The following is a 24,550-nucleotide window of genomic DNA, read 5'->3' on the forward strand; positions in this document are numbered from 1 at the left end:
GGTTGAACAAAGGAACTGATGGTGTATGGATACGATAAAACCCTCCAGAGTGGTAAATAACTACTAAGGAACTACTTTTTCTTGCATTGCTTCAACTTTACTTCTGGTTTTGATGCTGTAGGTGTTTGTAAACCTTCACCTGTGGAGAAGACAACGTTCCGCGACACCAGCTTGTAATCCACGATGGAGAACTGAGGAAGCTCGATTTGGGACACACCAGATACTGCGTTGTCTCCTCCTTTCCAGTAGAACTGGATATCGTCAGTCGTGTAACCATCTGTACAAATCACACGTACAGTATAGATGAGTCACGTATACATCGCTGTGTGTAACAACATTAATATGTTGAGAAGTGGGCGGTGATGCACTGGGTTGTGTTACTGCGTCACTGTCTGTGTGGAGGTTCACATGTTCTTCCAGGTTCCTCAGGGTTCCTCCCACATTACAAGAACATGCTAAATGAATTGGTGACCCTTCATTACGTCCAGGTGTGAATGAGAGTGTGTGATGGATCGACCGGTATCACGTGCAGCACGTTTCAATGTTTCCAGGATCGACTTCACCAGAATAAAGCACTCAAGATGAATGAATGAATTTAGAAGATAAGCATCGACATAAAGTCTTTCACACAGTAAAGAATTCTCTTAACAAACATGCGATTTTGGTGCATAGTTGTGTATAATAGTGAGCATAATTAATATTTATCTACAGCAAATCATTTATCATTCAAAAGACACTTTAAGAAAAAGATGTTTTATATTATTTTTTAGTTCTGTTTTATTAATACAGTGATGCCTCGAGATACGAGTGCTCTGACATACAAACTTTTTGAGATACGAGCTGTGATTCGACCATATTTTTGGTTTGAGATACGAGGTGTCGACCGTCTGAGGATCCGTAATGTTCTGATCCGTTTTAAGCGTTGGATCCGTTAAAAAATGTGAACTTGTGTGACTACATCTGATATGCCGACCGGACAGGTTTTTATTAAAACGACCGGCAGATGTTAGTGAGGAAAGAGTGACAAAAAAGGCAAAAACAAGTGAAGAGAAAAGCGATGTAATTAGATTACATTAATCTTTAATTAATGTAAAGAAAACAGAAATTGTAGCAATTAAGTTCAGTTAAGTTAAGAGAAATCAAGCATCGCGTTAGTTCTGATGTCACGTGGTCAAGCCTGCATCAGCTGTTAATCAGCTGTCCACGACGTGCACCAATCCAGTTACTACATCCATATTACTGACCATTTAAATTCCCATTCACTGAGCCGCTCTAGTGCTTCGCTGCTGCTGCGATCTAAACTCCCTCCTCCAACCCCGACTCCACCGAGCAGGAACCTGTGTTCGTTGTACCAGTTTACGTCATAAATCTCCACATATTTTTCTCTCTCTCTCTAATTATTTGTTTATTTATTTATTTATTTATTTGTTCATTTATCATTTTCCTTTCCTATGTTTAACTCTATACATGATTACTGGTTCTGTTATACGGAGGTCTGTTCTATTTACTAGTTGCTGCTCTCTGCGCTCTAAATGAAGTTTAGTTAAGTTCCATTTAAGTGTAAAGTAGCATTAAGAGTGTACAGTAGTGTACAGTAGTGAGTAAGTGAACGATGGTGAAAGTGTAATTCCTCCTAACTCCTCCTCCTGTTTACTCCTCCGCCTGTTTACTCCTCCGCCTGTTTACTCCTCCGCCTGTTTACTCCTCCCCAACCTCCGTGCGCATCTTCCGTAAAGTAAAACCAGTTTATTTTATTAACATTCTCTTTTATTACAGTATGTTTTATACAATATTTGTCATTTATAAATACAGGTACTGAACATTGTTCATATTCAAAACACAAACAAAACACTGGAGTGGAATTTTGCGAGCTGGACCGGATTAATGGGATTTCAATTCATTTAAAGGGAGAAAATTGTTTTGAGACACAAATTAAACTGGTATCTCGAGGCATCACTGTACTACAGTAAAGTTTTTCTATTTTATCTACTGTAGTTGTAGTTTCTCCTATTTATTGCTCGTGTCATGGGATTCTTATTGAATGATTCACTACAACAAACACATCAGCGCCTGAGCATTTCTGATGAGTTATACTGCATAACTGTATCACAGAAGGTAAAACTCTAATGTTAATGCCTATAAGTGCTTTTTTAATGTTAATGCCTATAAGTGCTTTTTCATTTGTGCAAATAATTTATCTAGATTAAAAAACATCCCTGAATTGTTTAGAGTCAGCAAATTATTTTCTCAACATGGCTCTAGACTCCTCCTCTAACTGAACATACAAGTTAGTCATTTATCTGGGATCTTAGTAAATCAAGAGCTGTGTGTCTTTGCGTGAGTGTGTGTGTGTGTGTGTGTCTGTGTGTGTGTCTGTGCGTGAATGTGTGTGTTTGTGTGTGTGAAGGTGTGTGCATGTGTGTCTGTGCGTGTGTGCCAGCGTATGCGTTTGGGGGAAGTCGTGTCCTAATGGTTAGAGAGTTTGACTCCTAACCCTAAGGTTGTGGGTTCGAGTCTCGGGCCGGCAATACCACGACTGAGGTGCCCTTGAGCAAGGCACCAAACCCCCCCAACTGCTCCCCGGGCACCGCAGCATAAATGGCTGCCCACTGCTCCGGGTGTGTGTTCACGGTGTGTGTGTGTTCACTGCTGTGTGTGTGTGTGTGCACTTTGGATGGGTTAAATGCAGAGAACAAATTCTGAGTATGGGTCACCGTACTTAGCCGTACGTCACGTCACTGTGTGTGTGTGTATATATATGTGTGTGTGTATATGTGTGTGTGTGTGTGGACACTCACAGCTCTCTATCTCCAGGGTACAGTTCTGTTCGTCCAGTGGGTATCTCCTCAGGTCCATCATACAAGCAGCAGTTGTGGTGATTCTGTATGACACACACACAAACACAAAACACACACAAACAAACACACACACACAAACAAACACAAACAAACCCACACACACACAATAGAATATTAAATACTGATATTGTAGAGGTGAGGTTTGGTCTTTTAAGTTACAAGTAAAATAGTTCAGCTGTTGTTTCTGTTCTAGTTTTCATTATTGTCTTTGTGCCATTATTGTCTTGACTCCGCCCCCAAGCTCCCATTGGTTAACAGTCCTAAAGTGTTCACCTGTTCTTTGTTAGAGATTAGTTTAGTTTGTCTGTTGATCTGGTCTTGTTTCTGTTCTGTTTCCCAGTGACAGACACTATATTAATAAGGATTTATTTGGGTGATGTCACTCCCTGTTTATATTTATATTATATTTATAAGTATATTTCTAGCTGTAAAAAGTTTTTGCATTAAAAGCTGCAACATGGTGGTAACATGAAGTGGATTTTGAAGCAAAGCAGAGTTGAAGAAAGGGAAGCAGCAGTCAGCAGATCATTAATTGTTAAAATCGAATATCGACATGTCAGTAGCTCAGCAATGAAACTCTTACTGCTGACTGATGAAACTGTTACACCCAGTTAAAGGCAGATCAATCCGGATTAAAAACCATTTATTTCTCATTACAGCTTTTTCTGGAAACAAAAAATGAACAAAAAAATCACAACACTATCGATTTTAGCTAGATACCAGCTCGAAAGAAATAGAAGAAAGTTTAATGAAGTTCTTTATATATGGCCAAGAATCATTTGGCTGTCAGTCGCCTTCTTAGCACTAACGTTCATCAAGGTTTGAGCTTTGTGTTCTGAATATGATGCTTGTCATGAACATCATGTGTGACAGCTTTTACCTCATTTTGTCCTTCAGTCCTTCTTTGTGGTGTGACTGGTGCTTGGACAATTGTAGGATTAATACTGGATACTACACTGGGTCTTTATATAACATCATATCTTCCTGTAACCTAAACGTTTTCCCAATAGGCCTCACTGCATTTCGAGTGAAAAAAAGAATCATATCCTCTAAGTAATTCAGTGAATTGCTCTGAAAGTGATTCATTGATTCACTCTGAAAGTAATTCATTCAGTGATTCACTCTGGGAACTGATTTGTTTATACACTCTGGGAAGTGATTCAATGATTCACTCTGGGAAGTGATTCAGTGATTCACTCTGAAAGTAATTCATTCTGTGATTCACTCTGGGAACTGATTTGTTTATACACTCTGGGAAGTGATTCAGTGATTCACTCTGGGAAGTGATTCAGTGATTCACTCTGAAATTAATTCATTCTGTGATTCACTCTGGGAACTGATTTGTTTATACACTCTGGGAAGTGATTCAGTGATTCACTCTGGGAAGTGATTCAGTGATTCACTCTGAGAAGTGATTCAGTGATTCACTCTGAGAAGTGATTCAGTGATTCACTCTGGCAAAATGATTCGGTAATTAAATCTGGGAAACAATTAATTTATTCATGCTGCAATGTGATCCTTTAATACACTCTGGGACGTGTTCTAGTGATTCACTCTGGGAAGTGATTCAGTGATTCACTCTGGACAGAAAAATATTTATTAACTAAAATGTTCAAGCGAAAATACAACAAATTCTGATGTATTTTTGAATGGTCATGTGCACAGTAAATACTCAGTTGTTAACTGGAGGCATTTTACACACGTGTCCATTCACACTGGATAGAAACGGAAAGGATATGAATCTTTTTCACTTTTGTAATGTTCTTCATCACACCTGGTGTTTTATTTGTTTAAGAGAGCGAGAGAACGAGCGAGCGAGATGTCGACAGTCAACACCAGGGAAATTAAGCACGTCTGATTTCACGAGCGCTGCGGTCACATGGAACCTGTCCAATCTATCATCTCATCTCCCAAAAAACGAGAGCTCGGCCTTTAATATCCAACTGATTTGCTCTGTCTATGAGATTTGAGCTTTGAGAGTTGCGGTGATGAGAGCGCAAAGTGCCGAGTCGGGGGTTCAGTTGAAACATCCAGGAGGGCCGAGGTTCGGATATTGAACTGACACTGTGAACTTTTTTTGTAATCAGTACTCTGTGACGCTCGTAAAATTTTAGCTGACTGTTCGTTCTTACACACATTATCTCTTTTACGTTACTATTAATATTTATGTTTTATAATAAATTAACAGGGGGCACGGTGGCTTAGTGGTTAGCACGTTCTCCTCACACCTCCAGGGTTGTGGGTTCGATTCCCGCATCCACCTTGTGTGTGTGGAGTTTGCATGTTCTCCCCGTGCCTCAGGGGTTTCCTCCGGGTACTCCGGTTTCCTCCCCCGGTCCAAAGACATGCATGGTAGGTTGATTGGCATCTCTGGAAAATTGTCCCTTGTGTGTGTGTGTGTGTGTGTGTGTGTGTGCCCTGCGATGGGTTGGCACTCCGTCCAGAGTGTATCCTGCCTTGATGTCCGATGACGCCTGAGATAGGCACAGGTTCCCCGTGACCTGAGGTAGTTCGGATAAGCGGTAGAAGATGAGTGAGAGAGAGAATAAATGAACATGACTTTTATTCTTCTCAGACCACAGCTGCAGGAATTTGTATTAATTAACAATAATGTGTCCTACAGTATTAGCTCCTATTATTCACATCATTTTTCCTTCATTTTACTTACAACGAGTTTGTTTTCAGTCGTGTGTCCGGTCCTCAGAAATATAATGATCACATATGTGTTCATTATACACATATGTACATTACAAAGCTGACCATGTTCCTCAGTACGTTGTTATTGTATTGTAAGAGGAATAACACACTCCTGCACATCTCATAGCTCCAGTCCCACTGAAGAGCTTCATGCTGCCACCACTGTGCTTCACCGTGGAGATGCTGGTCTTGTCCTTATAAGCTGTCTGTTGACTCTTTTTGTTGCACGGTTTAGATTATTTACATTTTTTTGTGCTTTAAACTACTTTAATAACCCTGATGTGTGACGAATGCACACAGTTACTTTGTGGAGCACAAGCAGGACGAGACGCCGCTCTGTATTTAGAGATCATCAGAAACCGATAGCAGCTTAAACAATCGTTAAGGAGTAACTGTTCTACCTGATGGGTTTGTTCTGAACACAGTATAAAAGGGTGAGCAAACTTATGCTACCAGGTTACTGTATTTGTATTTCTTCTATAACATTTCTATTTGATTTTATTTGCATTTCTTTGGATGTTGATTCACATTAAAATGAACTCATCTCGATTTCTTTCTTTTTTAGTGTGACAGTGACGTGACATACGGCTAAGTACAGTGACCCATACTCTGAATTCGTTCTCTGCATTTAACCCATCCAAAGTGCACACACACACACACACACACACAGCAGTGAACACACACACACCGTGAACACACACCCGGAGCAGTGGGCAGCCATTTATGCTGCGGCGCCCAGGGAGCAGTTGGGGGGTTCGGTGCCTTGCTCAAGGGCACCTCAGTCGTGGTATTGCCGGCCCGAGACTCGAACCCACAACCTTAGGGTTAGGAGTCAAACTCTCTAACCATTAGGCCACGACTTCTCCGACTTCCTTTTATCATCATTGTTTAACGGCGGCATGTAAATATCGATAAAATTTACATTGATACGCTATAACTTTACAGCTAATTCCATTTTATTCAATTTAAACAAAAAAATGTTTCGTATGATTAGAGTGTACCTGTGTTCAGGTGACTTTGTTCTTTCATTTTTATTTTAATGTGTGTTTTAATTTTTATTTTAATGTGTGTTTTAATTTTTATTTTAATGTCTGTTTTAATTTTTATTTTAATGTCTGTAATCTGCTTTTAACAACAGAGAACGTCCCAAAGTAGCTTTTGAGGAATGTAAATTTGAGGTAAATATAATATGAGGTAAATTTCAGAATAAAAATGATTTAAATTGAATTTTCTATTCATCCCTAATGAGCAAGTCTGAGAAAACTGTTGTAAGTAAAAAGTCCAGATTATAAAGTTCAAGCCTAATCACACTGAGTCACACACAGAGAATGCATTTATTACGACTTCTTATTGAGGACGTGATGATTAAATGTGAATAAAACGATCCAGTTCAGAGGTTTTCTCTTTCCACGTGTTGAAGATCACACACTGAGTCTGATGCCCTGCTGCCTCACACACGTGTGTTACAGGAGTAAGGATGAGAAGCTTCCTGGCTGCGAGTGGTATGATTTAAATCCCATCAGGACCGCGTGCCTCTCTGTGAACCGGCTGTACGCCTTCAGACAGGATGCTGTGATGTGACGCAGCTCCACAGAGGAAGGCGGTGCATTACTACAGCCTATACACTATAACGTGTGTGTACATTAAGAGGCTAAGAGCTGAAGCAGAAGATAAAGAGCTGAGTGGAGTGAGACAGGAGACACACCCAGTCTCTTACATCTCTCAGTGTGAGTGGAGGAATGTTCCAGAAGCCTGATAACACTAAAGAGCTGTAATGAGATAAGGGCACACATTAGTGCTGGTGTAATTTAACAGCCCAGTGCACTGACCGGTGTGAGACGACACGTACAGTCAGCACGTGTGTTTAAAATCTCCTTCTCTGGAAGCTTTTATTAAGTAAGCTCATTTTGTCCACTGTTTTAACACGTGAAATGACGTGAGTGAAAAGGCGCAAAGACATAAAAAAGGAATCTGTGATTTCAGAGATCTGCTTTTCGAACCTCACCGTAAAGAACCCCAGATATTCTGACATGGTGGAAAATTCTATTCTAACAAGAATGTGGATTTGAAGAAAACAAGATCATACAAAGTATTAAAGTAAGAATGAAGTGAGAAGAGGAAGAGAGCAAGAGAGAGGGAGGGAGTGAGATGGAGGGAGTGAGCGCTGACCTCAGACCGTACAGGACGGTTCCGTCCGGGTGAAGGCGGATCATGCGGTTCTTCACTGTCACGCCGTGGACGAAGGACTTCTTATCGTTCAGGAAGTAGGTGTCAGGAACCCAGAGCTGATCAGCCACTCTGTTATCCAGAGTCAGGTTTAGAGGAATCCCAGAGTACGCTAAGCGCTTATCCCTCCAGTACTGCTGGAAATACATGGTCAGCGTGAAGTCCTGACAAAACACACACCCAGAGTTCATAAGGCTACATGACAGCTTCATAGGTCATTCATAACACTTTCAGCAACATTTATAACATTCAACATCATCGACTGTCAGATCGTCTGTTTTTGTCCATGTTGATACCGAGTGGCTTCAGTTGTGTCATGTCACAGGTGTTATTGAATTATTAGAGCAGTTATAACACTTATATTATCGTGTCATAACAACTGACTTTGTAGTGACAATAATGAAGTGACATGACATATCAAAACCAAATTTATTTTAATTTAAAACAAGATTTAAGCATCGTGTTCTCCTAATGCTGTTCATAACGCTCCTATAAGCATTATAAGCCACCAGGCATACATAAACCTGTAATTACAATCTAATGACAGTTACAACACTTGTGAGATATTTGGAAGACGCTTTTTCTAACCATCCACACATGGAATGCCAATATCACATCATAACATTTTAAGAGGTGTTATAACAACTATGTCAACATTCAGATGATTCACATGTTATGTCAACTTCATAGAACTTTAAAATCAACTCTAAATTAAACTGGCTGTTTATTTTAGAGTTGATTGTAAAGTTCTATGAACAGTCATAACCATGTCACAGTGCGTTCAGCGTTATAAACACCAGCGGCGAGTTCAGGACATGTTGTTTTGTTTTACTGACCAACCTCAAATGGAATGCTACGTCACTTAATGACATTTTAACAGAAGATTCATAACGTTTAACCTTATAACGTGAGTCATGACAGACTGATGCATACTGGAGTAAGCCTTAATAGAGAGAGAGAGAGAGAGAGAGAGAGAGAGAGAGAGAGAGAGAGAGAGAGAGAGCGAGAGAGAGAGAGAGAGAGAGAAAGAGAGAGAGAGAGAGAGAGAGAGAGAGAGAGAGAGAGAGAGAGAGAGAGAGAGCAATTGAACACTTCCTAATTCAACCATATATCTAAAAATAGACATTATGCATGATGTCATGCTTCAGAAAGGAAATGCAGGCTGCATGAACATGAAAACCACTGGACTGAAATGACTGTGAAACCCTCTGGATTTCCCCAACACATATCACACACACACACACACACACACACACAAACACACACATATACACACAAAATTGTTTTTCTCTCTGTCTCCCCAAAGGATAGAGAGTTGCAGGGTCAGAGCTGAAAATCTGCAAGCCATGGTTTCTAGAAATAGATTTCCCCGTTGTCAGGGTGATTTAAAGAGAGAGAGAGAGAGAGAGAGAGAGAGAGAGATTTGGGAAATAAGAAATAAATAAATACATCAGTGTGTTTGGTTTTGGTGCTTGTCTTGTCTCCAGCACTGTCTCACCCTCGCTTCATCATTCTGCTGTGTCTTGTTTGTTGTCGTTTGTTTTGTATTTGTTCTTGATCAGTTTGTCTGAACCCTCGAGCTTCAGAGCTTCAGTCTAAAGTCTCGTCCATGTGTATGTGTGTGTTTACATCTCAGTTTGCAGTGTTTTCTCTAGTTCCTGGTCACTGTAGAAGTTTATGATGATTGCTGGATTTGCAAAAAAATGAGCAAACAAATAAAAACCCTTGATGCTGATCTTAGAAACATCTCGTCAATCGTTCCAGCTGATTCTCTCAGGACAGATGCAGCCAATCAGCTTTCAGTGCTCGGTCCATTTCCTGCTCTCGGTTCCCTGGGTTACACTGAGTGATGAGGATGGCATCATGTTTTCACCAGATGGATGAAATATCTTTTAACGTGATCTATACTGGAGGAAGCACTCGGCAGACCATAAGCCAGAGGAGAAAGAGGGTGAAGTTCATGTTATCAGCCGAGAACTTCACTGGGCTGAGAACCTGGTCGGCTACAGTCATCCAAGCCTGGACATCATGGCAAAGTTTTCCAGCCTCCTGAGACAGGTGTTCTTCTCAGGTCCTTTTAAGCCAAAACTCAAACCCTTGGCCACTTCAGGCATTTTAAAGTCTAAGGCTGATCCATTTCCTAACTATGTGGATAACATCATGGCTCAACCATCTAACCTGGTATCTTGTTACTTTGTTTCCTGGAACTGGTGAGGAGCATGTCACTGCTTCACCTCCTAACGTCTCAGATGACATCATCAAATCACCTCCTGACTGCGCTGTGGATGCTATCGCTCTATTTTCTGGCTTCACAGAGTACGACTGATGACTTGACGTTCATGTTCTGCTGCCTGGCTCTACTTGTGATCAGCTGGTTCCTGATCACTAGTAGAGTCACTAGTAGGTTCTTGACGAGCTGCAGCTTAAGCAGATGTTCTATCATCATTCTCTCCACAATGCACTATGGTGAAACTGCACATGCAGACCCTGCTGAAAAATCCAGCATAAACCAGCATCAATTCCATGCTGGTCCAGGCTGGTTTTTACTGGTATAGTGCTGGTATAATGCTGGTCAGTGCTGGTATAGTGCTGGTATAGCTGGATGACCAGCATAGTCATGATATTATCAAGCAAAACGGCGCTGGTGTAGCTGGTTAACCAGTATGATCTTGCTGGAATGAGCTTTATGGGAACAACCTTTATTTTTGCTTGTGTATGTTTCTATGTAACACATTAATGTAAGATTAAAACACAATATATTGGAATATATTTAATTATAAGTGTGTTATTTCTTTTGAACTGAAATAACAAAGCTCAAAAAGTTTTGAATAACAAAAAATAAAAACATTTAAAAATCGTTCGTTATGGATTAAAGTGTCTCCACAAATTATATATAGTAATACCAACAAATGTTGACTTCCCGACTCCATGAGGGAAGCAGCATATAAATCATACAGAATGATGGTTTTTGAAAGAAATATATATATATATAATCCATTTGTCTCAATTAAGAAGTAGTTAAGTTGTTTGTCTGTTTTATTAGTAAAGCTGTAATGTGAAGAGATATTACCCAGCATCAGCGTTGCTATGCAACCTTTAAAGCAACTATGTTCACGAAGGTAAATGTAGTTCCTGCACTTTCCTAAAATAAATTTCACAATGTTTTCGACTACATTATATACCTTACAGTGTTTATCGATATTAGTAGAAGTGCACGTGTTCCAGATCATCATGTTTTTCACCGTAATTAGGATTTTGTTTTGGGGTAAATAAAAAGCTTCCTCTTCTACACGACGAATCTGCTGATCACTGGGAATCAGAATGTTGCCATACTTGAGGTACCTGGATGACGGCTGTACGGCATTTGTTACAACTAGTGATATTAAGGACATTAACTACGACATGTTTGACCAAACTCAGGTTTATTGGGTACGATGGAAGCAAGACTTCTTCAGGGCACAAATACTGATGCTTAAAGGTATGTAACTTAAGCAGTAGCTGTTTTATCGTAACTCGTTCACTGCACAATATAAACAAATGAGTGATATATAGTTTTGTTTCTTATTTTGTTTCTATAATTTTTCAGAGAATAAAGAAGACATAGAGCAGGAGTCTAAAGGCAAACGACTCCTCCGGGTGGCACCTCTTAAAAACACATGGTCATCGACACCACATACTACTTGTTACTCGCTAAAAGAGAGAGTGGAAGCTAAGACCAAAAATGTGTGTTGTAAAGGTTATAATGTGTAACGTTATTTGTGCACGTGTGTATATTACAGTGTGATGGCAAATGTCATAAATGTGTAAATATTTTAAACAAACTTATATATATATATTTATGTATATGTGTGTATGTATATAAAGAATGTTTTTCTTTATTAAAAAGTGAATTACAATTCTCAAGAAAATTGTCTTGGTCTTTATTTAACTATGAATATGCACTAAGAAATGTGATGTGTAACAAATGGGTTTTTTTGTGGTCTTGCTGGGATTATACTAGCATCCAAAAGACAACATATGTTGACCAGCACACCAGCATCCCAGGCTGGTCGGCCAGCACACCAGCAACCAGCACCTAATGCTGGACCAGCACACCACCATCCCAAGCTGGTCCCAGCATGCAGAACATACCTTATGCTGGACCAGCAATGCTGGTTTTTTAGCAGGGGAAGCTAGTGCTATTCTCAGATTAGCTTAGCAAAGCAAGCTAACTTCACTAGCAACTGTACGTACACTCTTCAGAGAGACAGATGATCTCTGCAACTTTCTTCAAAGCTCAATTTCATTCACGTTTGGCAGGAGCTAGCTGCAGTTGTGCTTGAGGAACTGGAGAAACTGTGGACCACACACTATAGGACTGGTCTGAAAATTCATTCTCATAAAACCCGTCACAATACGTCAGAAATGTCTTACGCTATACCACGGCTTTCCTGTATGCAGCGAGATGAAGTGACTGTAAATCAGACGAGATGACCTGACTCCACTCGTACACATGTTCCTACACCATGTCAGACTAAACCTTATTAAGTGAACAGATTTGCTCCAGATGTAACAGACGACACGTCAGGCCTTCATTATACCCTTAAAGGGAAAGTGTAGAGCTATGTATCACTCACACACTCACACACACTCACACACACACACACACACACATTCCCCTACACATTAGCTACAGTGTGTACACTTCTCCATGCTGCATACTGATCCTCTCAATCTGTAAAATTCACACAGACACAATTCCAATACGACAATTCCGACCCACTGTGGGCTGATTGGATTTTCCAAATGTTCAGAGTCAGCATTCAGTCTCTAATCACTCTTCATCGCTCCTCATTGGGACTGAGAACAGAAAAAAGTGTGAAGAGATCTAAAAGTAAAGCTAAAAGTTTGTACACCCCCTACGATGTTCACGGAAAACAAAAAAAAGTTCCTTGAGTGTTTGTCTTTATCTTTTTGTTCAAAGGGTGTACATATTTTTGCACTAGAAGTAAACATTGCTTGTTATTGATTTTTTTATTGCTTCCACCGTGAAAGTTCCCGTGGGTTCTGTTGAATTTGTAGGTAACACCACGAGCTCTTTATCATGTTCCTCAAACGGTTCCTGGACAGTTTCACAGTGTGTCTGATATAATTATCCTGCTGGAAGTGGACATTGCCTTTAGGTAACACTGCTGACATGAACTTACACTTCAGCAGTGTTTAGGTAGGTGCTACGTGTCAAAGTAACATCCACATGAACTGAGCCAAGGAACATCACCCAGAGCTTCACACTGCCTCAAAAACATGGTTCTTCAGAACATGCCACTGATGTTGCTCTGTAAACACACGCTATTGATGTCGCTCTGTAAACACACGTCACTGATGTCGCTCTGTAAACACACGCTATTGATGTCGCTCTGTAAACACACGTCACTGATGTCGCTCTGTAAACACACGTCACTGATGTCGCTCTGTAAACACACGCTATTGATGTCGCTCTGTAAACACACGTCACTGATGTCGCTCTGTAAACACACGCTATTGATGTCGCTCTGTAAACACACGTTACTGATGTCGCTCTGTAAACACACGCTATTGATGTCGCTCTGTAAACACACGTCACTGATGTCGCTCTGTAAACACACGCTATTGATGTCGCTCTGTAAACACACGTCACTGATGTAGCTCTGTAAACACACGCTATTGATGTCGCTCTGTAAACACACGTCACTGATGTCGCTCTGTAAACACACGTCACTGATGTCGCTCTGTAAACACACGTCACTGATGTCGTTCTGTAAACACACGTCACTGATGTTGCTCTGTAAACACACGCTATTGATGTCGTTCTATAAACACAGGGTCACTGATGTCGCTCTGTAAACACATGTTACTGATGTCGCTCTGTAAACACACGTTACTGATGTCGCTCTGTAAACACATATTACTGATGTCGCTCTGTAAACACAGGTCACTGATGTCGCTCTGTAAACACACGTCACTGATGTCGCTCTGTAAACACAGGTCACTGATGTCGCTCTGTAAACACACGTCACTGATGTCGCTCTGTAAACACAGGTCACTGATGTCGCTCTGTAAACACACATCACTGATGTCGCTCTGTAAACACAGGTCACTGATGTCGCTCTGTAAACACACATCACTGATGTCGCTCTGTAAACACACGTCACTGATGTCGCTCTGTAAACACACGTTACTGATGTCGCTCTGTAAACACACGTCACTGATGTCGCTCTGTAAACACACGTCACTGATGTCGCTCTCTAAACACACGTCTCTGATGTCGCTCTCTAAACACACGTCACTGATGTCGCTCTGTAAACACAGGTCACTGATGTCGCTCTCTAAACACACGTTACTGATGTCACTCTCTAAACACACGTCACTGATGTCGCTCTGTAAACACATATTACTGATGTCGCTCTGTAAACACAGGTCACTGATGTCGCTCTGTAAACACACGTCACTGATGTCGCTCTGTAAACACAGGTCACTGATGTCGCTCTGTAAACACACGTCACTGATGTCGCTCTGTAAACACAGGTCACTGATGTCGCTCTGTAAACACACATCACTGATGTCGCTCTGTAAACACAGGTCACTGATGTCGCTCTGTAAACACACGTCACTGATGTCGCTCTGTAAACACACGTCACTGATGTCACTCTCTAAACACACGTCACTGATGTTGCTCTGTAAACACACGCTATTGATGTCGTTCTATAAACACAGGGTCACTGATGTCGCTCTGTAAACACATGTTACTGATGTCGCTCTGTAAACACACGTTACTGATGTCGCTCTGTAAACACATATTACTGATGTCGCTCTGTAAACACAGGTCACTGATGTCGCTCTGTAAACACAGGTCACTGATGTTGCTCTGTAAACACACATCACTGATGTCGCTCTGTAAACACATATTACTGATGTCGCTCTGTAAACACAGGTCACTGATGTCGCTCTGTAAACACACGTCACTGATGTCGCTCTGTAAACACAGGTCACTGATGTCGCTCTGTAAACACACGTCACTGATGTCGCTCTGTAAACACAGGTCACTGATGTCGCTCTGTAAACACACATCACTGATGTCGCTCTGTAAACACAGGTCACTGATGTCGCTCTGTAAACACACATCACTGATGTCGCTCTGTAAACACACGTCACTGATGTCGCTCTGTAAACACACGTTACTGATGTCGCTCTGTAAACACACGTCACTGATGTCGCTCTCTAAACACACGTCACTGATGTCGCTCTGTAAACACAGGTCACTGATGTCGCTCTCTAAACACACGTTACTGATGTCACTCTCTAAACACACGTCACTGATGTCGCTCTCTAAACACACGTCACTGATGTCGCTCTCTAAACACACGTCACTGATGTCGCTCTCTAAACACACGTCACTGATGTCGCTCTGTAAACACACGTCACTGATGTCGCTCTCTAAACACACGTCACTGATGTCACTCTCTAAACACACGTCACTGATGTCGCTCTCTAAACACACGTCACTGATGTCGCTCTCTAAACACACGTCACTGATGTCGCTCTGTAAACACACGTCACTGATGTCGCTCTCTAAACACGTCACTGATGTCGCTCTCTAAACACACGTCACTGATGTCGCTCTGTAAACACACGTCACTGATGTCGCTCTCTAAACACACGTTACTGATGTCACTCTCTAAACACACGTCACTGATGTCGCTCTCTAAACACACGTCACTGATGTCGCTCTGTAAACACACGTCACTGATGTCGCTCTCTAAACACACGTTACTGATGTCACTCTCTAAACACACGTCACTGATGTCGCTCTCTAAACACACGTCACTGATGTCGCTCTGTAAACACACGTCACTGATGTCGCTCTCTAAACACACGTTACTCCCTCAGTCATGCTGAAGCTGAACTCTGACCTATTAACACAAGCAGATCTGCTCTTTAACACCACTGTATGACCACAACAAAGGCCTCATTTAAATAAAGAAAAACTCAAAATAATGTATAATAAATAATTTTGTAATTTATGTCATAGATTCATAAATCTAAACACATTTCATTATCTAATCTGCTGTAAATGATAAATTTACAAATATTATTTAAAAAACTATTTTTAGGTATCTGGATGATTTAAATTTTTGATTTAGCTTTTTACATTTTTTTAAATAATACAAATGGTGATGTTTTATATCGCACACTGACCTACAAAAAGTATTGGCACCCCTCAGTTAAATAAAGATGAATTCCTTGAAGATAATTTAAGTAAAAAGTATGAGAGATGATGATGATTGACACCTTTAATGAACATTAGAAATAATAACAAACAAATTGTCATCCATGAGAAAGTAAACACTCGACTGTTATCCTTTACTTCTCCCTTTACTTCTCTCTCTCTCTCTCTCTCTCTCTCTCTCTCTCTCTCTCTCTCTCTCACATGCACTAATTCATGTATTAGGAAAAAAAAATTGATTACACAACCAGCTCCAGACCGCCCGCTTATCTTCACACCCACTAGGCGAGTTTGGCAGATTTACTGAACAGACGGAAAGAAAAAAATCTCACTGCTCAAATATCACGCGTGTGAACATGAATATGTCTGTTTTAGCACAATCTTTGAGTCATAAATCCAATCTGCAGCTCAGACGATAAATCTCAAATAAACGACACATAACCATCAAAAAACAAGAACTTTTATCAACAAATTGATCTAAGATGAACATCATTATTTAGTCCTACAATAGAAACCATATTTTGGAAAACATGACATCAACTTTTTAAAATAAAGCTTCTTTCTGAGTACCGAAACTGTGATGAAAGTGTAAAAGAACAAATTGAGGAACTTTTGGATTACGACTACAAAAAAATGTAATTCCGTGATTATGAATGTTACAGTTATTTAAAAGAATCTAAAAATAAAATGATTCACATGATTCTGTGTGTGAACGGATCTCTGATCATCACTATAGACATTTTTTTTTTAAATATGCAAAAATACTAAGTAATAAATAAGCAAATACTTTACTGTCTGTTTAATTTCACCTCTGTCCAAAAGTATTGGAACGACACCGGCGGCTCTGTGGTTTGTGCTGCACACCGACAACGTTTGGGTTTCAGGTCATTAGTGAACACGAGACAAACTATTTGGTAACTTTAATGATTGAGGACACGATTTTTAACTGAGCAAATGTATTGGAACAGAGTCTTAAAATCAATAAAAGTAAATGGCGCTTCATGTTTGGTTGCTAATTTTTTTTTCTTGCGATAACTGCAAAGAAGCAGTTAGCAAACAAATAAACAAACAAATTATAGCACATTAAACAAAACTGAATTTGACATTTTTTGTACTGACATCCAATTATAAAGTTTATCCAGAACCTTCTGTTAAACAATCATCTCATTTTTTCTTCATTTATTCATTTTGATGAAATAATATCTCATTAATCAGGTGTGTGACGAACAAATATCTCAAACAAAACTAATAACAGAATTACTAAAACATCACGAATGTTTGTTTAAAATGTTCAATTCTAATAAACTTCTTTTGCAAAAGCTTTATCTTTTTTCTCAGCACTTTGACCAAAACGTTTGGTCTGATGTCAGTTGAGATTAGACTTGGGGGAAATATGTTTGTGAGACTTTAATTAGTTTTGCTTAGACGATTCGTTCGAGTAATGATTTAACTTTGTGATTTACCTCATTAAGCTTATGTGGAATTTAAAACGGCAATCTGTCCACTGCTCCTGTCCCTGAATACAAAACAGCTTCTTTTCTTTTGGTGTTACGCAAAAAAGTGAAAAGAAATAAAGTGAGAAAAAGAACAGGGAGGAAAATGTGAACTACACAAAATAAAAAAAAGCAAAACTCAGCTGTTAAATGAGCTCCTCTGGGGGTGAAATAACAATGTCATTAGTGAGACGAGGGGTCCTGTGACACACACACACACATACACACACACACACACACACACACACACATACACACACACACACACACAGACCAGAGTAACAGCATTTACATCAACTTAAAGCCACCGTGTCCTCTGAGGATACCAGAATAGCAGAAAAGACAAGAGAGTGAGAAATTCCAGAACAGTGTGTGTTTGTGTTTGTGTGTGTGTGTGTGTGTGATCCTGAGTCATGCCCCTGTTTCAGCAGACTGACACTTTTCCTCCAGACGTCCGAACGCAGCAGTTTAGCTCACAGAGCTGTAAACAGGCAGAGAAATCTCCAGGCGCTCCTCGCCATCCCAGTGAGAGTCCTGCCTCAGAGTCGAAGCTCCACTTTAACTCTTCATCTCTATTTATTTGGTTATTAATAGCGTTTAAACAACACTGTAAGTGTTTTCAGCATCACCAAAAAAGTGATGTGTGTGTGAGTGAGTGTGTGTCAGTGTGAGTAAGTGCGTGTTTGTGTGTGTGTGTGTGCGCGAGTGAGTGTGTGTTTGTGTGTGTGTGAATGTATGCAAGTGTGAGTGTGTGTAAATGAGTAAGTGTGTGAGTGTGTGTGTTTGTGTGTGCACGAGTGTGTGTGTGTGTGAATGAGTGTGTGTGTGTGAGTATTTGAGTGTGTGATTGTAAGTGTGTGTGAGTACTTTTGTGTGTCAGTGTAAGTGTGTTTGTGTGTGTGAGAGTAAGAGATTGTGTGAGAGTGTGTGGGTGTGTGAGTTAGTGTGTTTTTGTGTGTGTTTTTGTGTGTGTGTGTGTGAGTTAGTGTTTTTGTGTGAGTGTGTGTGTATGTGTGTGTATGTGTGTGAGTATGTTTTTGTGAGTGTGTGAGTGTGTGTGTGTGTGAGAGTGTGTGTGAGTGTGTGTGTGTGTGTGTGTGAGTGTGTGTGTGTGTGTAAGTGTGTGTGTGTGTGTGAGTGTGTGTGTGTGTGTGAGTGTGTGTGTGTGTGTTAATGAAGTGCCACAGGAACATCTCTAAACAGTTAATTTCATTGAACTCTATAAATATTTTTATTTTTATTTATATCTATAAATCATAATTATGCAAATGTCACTAACATTATCTAGCGACTCTGCTCGTGTTCTAGGTTTAAAAGATTTGTTTTCTAAATAAATAAATCCATAATCGTTTTATTATCACAATATTAGTGTTTTTGTGTGTGTGTGTGTGTGTGTGTGTGTGTGTGTGTGTGTGTGTGTGTGTGTGTATGTGTGTGTATGTGTGTGAGTATGTTTTTGTGAGTGTGTGTGTGTGAGTGTGTGTGTGTGTGTGTGTGTGTGTGTGAGTGTGTGTGTGTAAGTGTGTTTGTGTGTGTGAGAGTAAGAGATTGTGTGAGAGTGTGTGGGTGTGTGAGTTAGTGTGTTTTTGTGTGTGTTTTTGTGTGTGTGTGTGAGTTAGTGCTTTTGTGTGAGTGTGTGTGTGTGTGTGTGTGTGTGTGAGTGTGTGTGTGTGTGTGAGTGTGTGTGTGTGTGTGTGTGTGTGTGTGAGTGTGTGTGTGTGTGTGTGTGTGTGTGTGTGTGTGTGTGAGTGTGTGTGTGTGTGTGAGTGTGTGTGTGTGTGTGTGTGTGTGTGTGTGTGTGTGTGTGTGTGTGTGTGTGTGTGTGTGTGTTAATGAAGTGCCACAGGAACATCTCTAAACAGTTAATTTCATTGAACTCTATAAATATGCATAATTATGCAAATGTCACTAACATTATCTAGCGACTCTGCTCGTGTTCTAGGTTTAAAAGATTTGTTTTCTAAATAAATAAATCCAGAATCGTTTTATTATCACAATATTAGTGTTTTTGTGTGTGTGTGTGTGTGTGTGTGTGTGTGTATGTGTGTATGTGTGTGAGTATGTTTTTGTGAGTGTGTGTGTGTGTGTGTGAGTGTGTGTGTGTGTGTGTGTGAGTGTGTGTGTGTGTGTGTGTGTGTGAGTGTGTGTGTGTGTGTGTGTGTGTGAGTGTGTGTGTGTGTGAGTGTGTGAAGAGTCAAACAAGGTATGAGAGCAAAGCTCAGTGTGCTGCATGTGGGTGTGTAGCCAGAGACAGTGTCGCCATGGAGACGGTCTTTATTAATATATTTAGCTGTTTTGTTTGCTCTCCTCCTCTCTTATTTTTAGCCGGATCTACGGCTCCGGGGCCTCTAATTGTCCAATCAGGCGTAAATGCTGGTGTCGAGCAGCTTTAAAGCCACTTTACAGTAGCTGCTCATTACCTCCTGCTCCAGGATAAACTCAGCTCGCTCCGTGGCTCAGCGTGACCTACAGACGCAGCGTGGATCAGGACGACGTGGTCTAATAAAACATTTAATATATCATTTTTATTCAATTTCAGAGATAATAAAAAGGCCTGATATTATAAATGTGTGTTTTCTCTCCCATCTAGCAGCAGTTTCCATGAAGGGGTTGAGTTTTAAAGCTTCCCTTATAGGCGGGGCTTTGTGTACAGAAAAACGCTTAAATTCAAACTTCAACATTAGTGTAGCTTATGGGCATGACTATATACAGTTAGCTATATACAGTTAGCTATATACAGTTAGCTATATAAAGTTAGCTATATACAGTTAGCTATATACAGTTAGCTATATACAGTTAACTATATACAGTTAACTATATACAGTTAGCTATATACAGTTAGCTATATACAGTTAGCTATATAAAGTTAGCTATATACAGTTAGCTATATACAGTTAGCTATATACAGTTAGCTATATACAGTTAGCTATATACAGTTAGCTATATAAAGTTAGCTATATACAGTTAGCTATATACAGTTAGCTATATAAAGTTAGCTATATACAGTTAGCTATATAAAGTTAGCTATATACAGTTAGCTATATACAGTTAGCTATATACAGTTAGCTATATACAGTTAGCTATATACAGTTAGCTATATACAGTTAGCTATATAAAGTTAGCTATATACAGTTAGCTATATACAGTTAGCTATATACAGTTAGCTACATACAGTTAGCTATATACAGTTAGCTATATACAGTTAGCTATATAAAGTTAGCTATATACAGTTAGCTATATACAGTTAGCTATATAAAGTTAGCTATATACAGTTAGCTATATACAGTTAGCTATATAAAGTTAGCTATATACAGTTAGCTATATAAAGTTAGCTATATACAGTTAGCTATATACAGTTAGCTATATAAAGTTAGCTATATAAAGTTAGCTATATACAGTTAGCTATATAAAGTTAGCTATATACAGTTAGCTATATAAAGTTAGCTATATACAGTTAGCTATATACAGTTAGCTATATAAAGTTAGCTATATACAGTTAGCTATATAAAGTTAGCTATATAAAGTTAGCTATATACAGTTAGCTATATAAAGTTAGCTATATACAGTTAGCTATATACAGTTAGCTATATACAGTTAGCTATATACAGTTAGCTATATACAGTTAGCTATATACAGTTAGCTATATACAGTTAGCTATATACAGTTAGCTATATACAGTTAGCTATATACAGTTAGCTATATACAGTTAGCTATATACAGTTAGCTATATACAGTTAGCTATATACAGTTAGCTATATACAGTTAGCTATATACAGTTAGCTATATACAGTTAGCTATATACAGTTAGCTATATACAGTTAGCTATATACAGTTAGCTATATACAGTTAGCTATATACAGTTAGCTATATACAGTTAGCTATATACAGTTAGCTATATACAGTTAGCTATATACAGTTAGCTATATAAAGTTAGCTATATACAGTTAGCTATATACAGTTAGCTATATACAGTTAGCTATATACAGTTAGCTATATACAGTTAGCTATTTACAGTTAGCTATATACAGTTAGCTATTTACAGTTAGCTATATACAGTTAGCTATATACAGTTAACTATATACAGTTAGCTATATACAGTTAGCTATATACAGTTAGCTATTTACAGTTAGCTATATACAGTTAACTATATACAGTTAGCTATATACAGTTAGCTATATAAAGTTAGCTATATACAGTTAGCTATATACAGTTAGCTATATAAAGTTAGCTATATACAGTTAGCTATATACAGTTAGCTATATAAAGTTAGCTATATACAGTTAGCTATATACAGTTAGCTATATAAAGTTAGCTATATACAGTTAGCTATATAAAGTTAGCTATACACAGTTAGCTATATAAAGTTAGCTATATACAGTTAGCTATATACAGTTAGCTATATAAAGTTAGCTATATACAGTTAGCTATATACAGTTAGCTATATAAAGTTAGCTATATACAGTTAGCTATATGAAAGCTAGCTATATACAGTTAGCTATATACAGTTAGCTACATACAGTTAGCTATATACAGTTAGCTATATGAAAGCTAGCTATATACAGTTAGCTATATCCAGTTAGCTATATACAGTTAGCTATATGAAAGCTAGCTATATCCAGTTAGCTATATACAGTTAGCTATATGAAAGCTAGCTATATAAACACAAATGAATAATCAGTGTATCCATCGATTGTTAGATAAATTTTTTTCCATTCTCTTCTTTATTAGTTTTAATCTCAGCTTTGATTAGCCAAGCTAGCTAACTGTACTAGCTTTGTACACTCACTGTCGATCTTTGCTACTTCCTTCCAAGCTTTGTTTCTCTTCTTCACAGAGCTGAGTTGCGTACAGGAAGTGGAGGAATTTCACCACGTAAATACAGACATTACTTCAAACTAAAGTCAGACATCAGATTGGTCCAAAGAGGTAAAGAGCAAATTATTTAGACTTGTAGCTGAGCCACATTTGTGCAAGATTGGAGAAATTGAGGCATCTGACACAGACATAGCAAGGAACTAGACGCTTGCTTGTTAATGTATGTGGAATTTAAATTAACATAGATATAAATTCTGTTGTAAACTAATCCGATGGGCTTCCTGTCAGCGTGTGGAGTTTACTGTAAGATGAATCTCTCTCTCTAAGTCTGCTCCAGACTGGAAAACACACATGGGAATGATTCATGGTTCCATGTGGTGCATTTTCTGGGGTGATGTAACAGACGCCACACCTGCTTTATTGCGCTTCAGAGAAAAGATAGTCTGGTGAGACGATGCCCAGATACTGATGAGACACTGGTGAGACACTGACGAGATGTTGATGCAGATGAGATGTCACTGAGACGAGACCGAGCCATAACTGTGATGTTGTTTGTTCAGCCTTGTGTCACTCTTCTGACCTCTGTTGCGTGAGACAGTGACAGAGGAGCACGAGCTGCAGCGTTGTGTTTCTGAGTGGTTTTTCCAGACTGATGATATGGTTTTTATTGCTTCATGCTGAGAAAACAGTAATTTTCATAAATCCTTCCTGTTTCCTGCAGCTTTCCTCTTCACCTAAGTGCCACAAACACTTTCGATACACTGATTGAAAATGATATTGGTTTCTAAGACAACGGCTTTTACTCGGCACATGCTCCATGCCAATGTGCTCATCACTCGTGTGTGTGTGTGTGTGTGTGTGTGTGTGTGATATTCTTGTCATGCAGACCACATGTATGCATGAGGGTAAACTGAAATATAGTAACTGTGTGTGTGTGTGTGTGTGTGTGTGTGTGTGTGTGTGTGTGATATTCTCATTATGCTCTACAGCCTCGGCCAAAGTCAACCAGACACAAACACACACATACACATACACACACACACACACACACACACACACACACACACACACACACCTACACTGGCTCTTTAGTTTTTACCCAGTGTAATTACTGATCTTCAATTTTACGTCTGACGGTCATAGTGACAGTCTGAGTTAAATAACTGCCTGTGATTGGTTCACACCAGCCAATCAAGAACAAACATCCCAGGCAGCGTTGCCATGCTCACAGTTTGCACACCAGACTGTAGCAGACAAAGTAAGAACTTATTTTATCTCATTGTAATAGAAAATGATTTGAAGTTCTGACAAACAAAGGGAACATGAACATGTGTCTATGATGCACAGGAACAAATCCACTGCAATATTTACTGTAATATAGTAATATAGGCTTGGAAGAGGGGGGAAGGAGGAGTGTGGACTGGATAATAATAAAGATATTGGAAAGCTAAAAAATGAAAAGACGTCTTCTTTTTTACAGCGTCCTGCTAATTTCAGGTCTATTGAGATGTAATGAAATCTGGCAACCCTCAATTATTCTGCAATAAAGGGTGTGTGAAGTGAAAATATAACATTACCTGCTAGGATCAGATACAATTAGTATGAAATGTTATCAAAGACAAGCAGTGAACGTTCTAAACAAGGAATAAAACGTGTGTGTGTGTGTGTGTGTGTGTGTGTGTGTGTGTGTGTTACAGTAAAATGCTGTTACCGTTACTATCCTGACATCGATTCCTCTTTATTCACCCGAGCAATTTTATAATCATTATCATTTCCATTACACACATTAGTCAGGTGTTTTATCCATTTCTAGCTACATGAAATGAGTTCCTGTTTTCAGTGTAAACAGACGTCCTGTCAACAAAATGTCTATTTGATCTGAGACCTTAAATTGACTGAGAAACTACAGCTGACTTTTATAAACTACTGACACTGGAGACTTTTCTCCTTCTGTAAAATTAAAACATATAAAAATTCAGTGCATTATCATGGACCTGATCTACTGCCAGAGCTGCTGTTAAAGAGACTTAATCACCTTCGGACCAATCAGAAGGCAGGATTGGTGCTCCATTTAAACAATCCTGAGTGAGACTAAACTTCTGATGTATTTTAAAGGAAAGTTTAGTATCAGACATTCAGGGTCTATCATTGATCCTGCAGCCTGTGGTGGATGAAATCCTCTTGAGTGTCTCTACACATCATCTCAGTGCGATTGAGCT

At 39.3% G+C, this 24,550-nt stretch overlaps 1 protein-coding gene across 2 annotated transcripts in view; it reads right to left on the minus strand.

Annotated features, from left to right (window-relative positions):
- Window positions 1-24,550, minus strand: part of gabrb3 (gamma-aminobutyric acid type A receptor subunit beta3) — a 60,095-nt gene that overhangs the window by 22,552 nt on the left and 12,993 nt on the right. For both annotated transcript variants that reach the window (XM_060867372.1, XM_060867370.1), the window contains exons 4-6: window positions 7,725-7,945; window positions 2,799-2,881; window positions 140-277 (exon numbers count right to left, since the gene is read on the minus strand). In XM_060867372.1, coding sequence (XP_060723355.1) covers window positions 140-277; window positions 2,799-2,881; window positions 7,725-7,945 — 442 coding nt within the window. The remainder of the gene's footprint in view (window positions 1-139; window positions 278-2,798; window positions 2,882-7,724; window positions 7,946-24,550) is intronic.

Source organism: Tachysurus vachellii, chromosome 4 (assembly GCF_030014155.1).
Source record: "Tachysurus vachellii isolate PV-2020 chromosome 4, HZAU_Pvac_v1, whole genome shotgun sequence".
Taxonomy (NCBI): domain Eukaryota; kingdom Metazoa; phylum Chordata; class Actinopteri; order Siluriformes; family Bagridae; genus Tachysurus; species Tachysurus vachellii.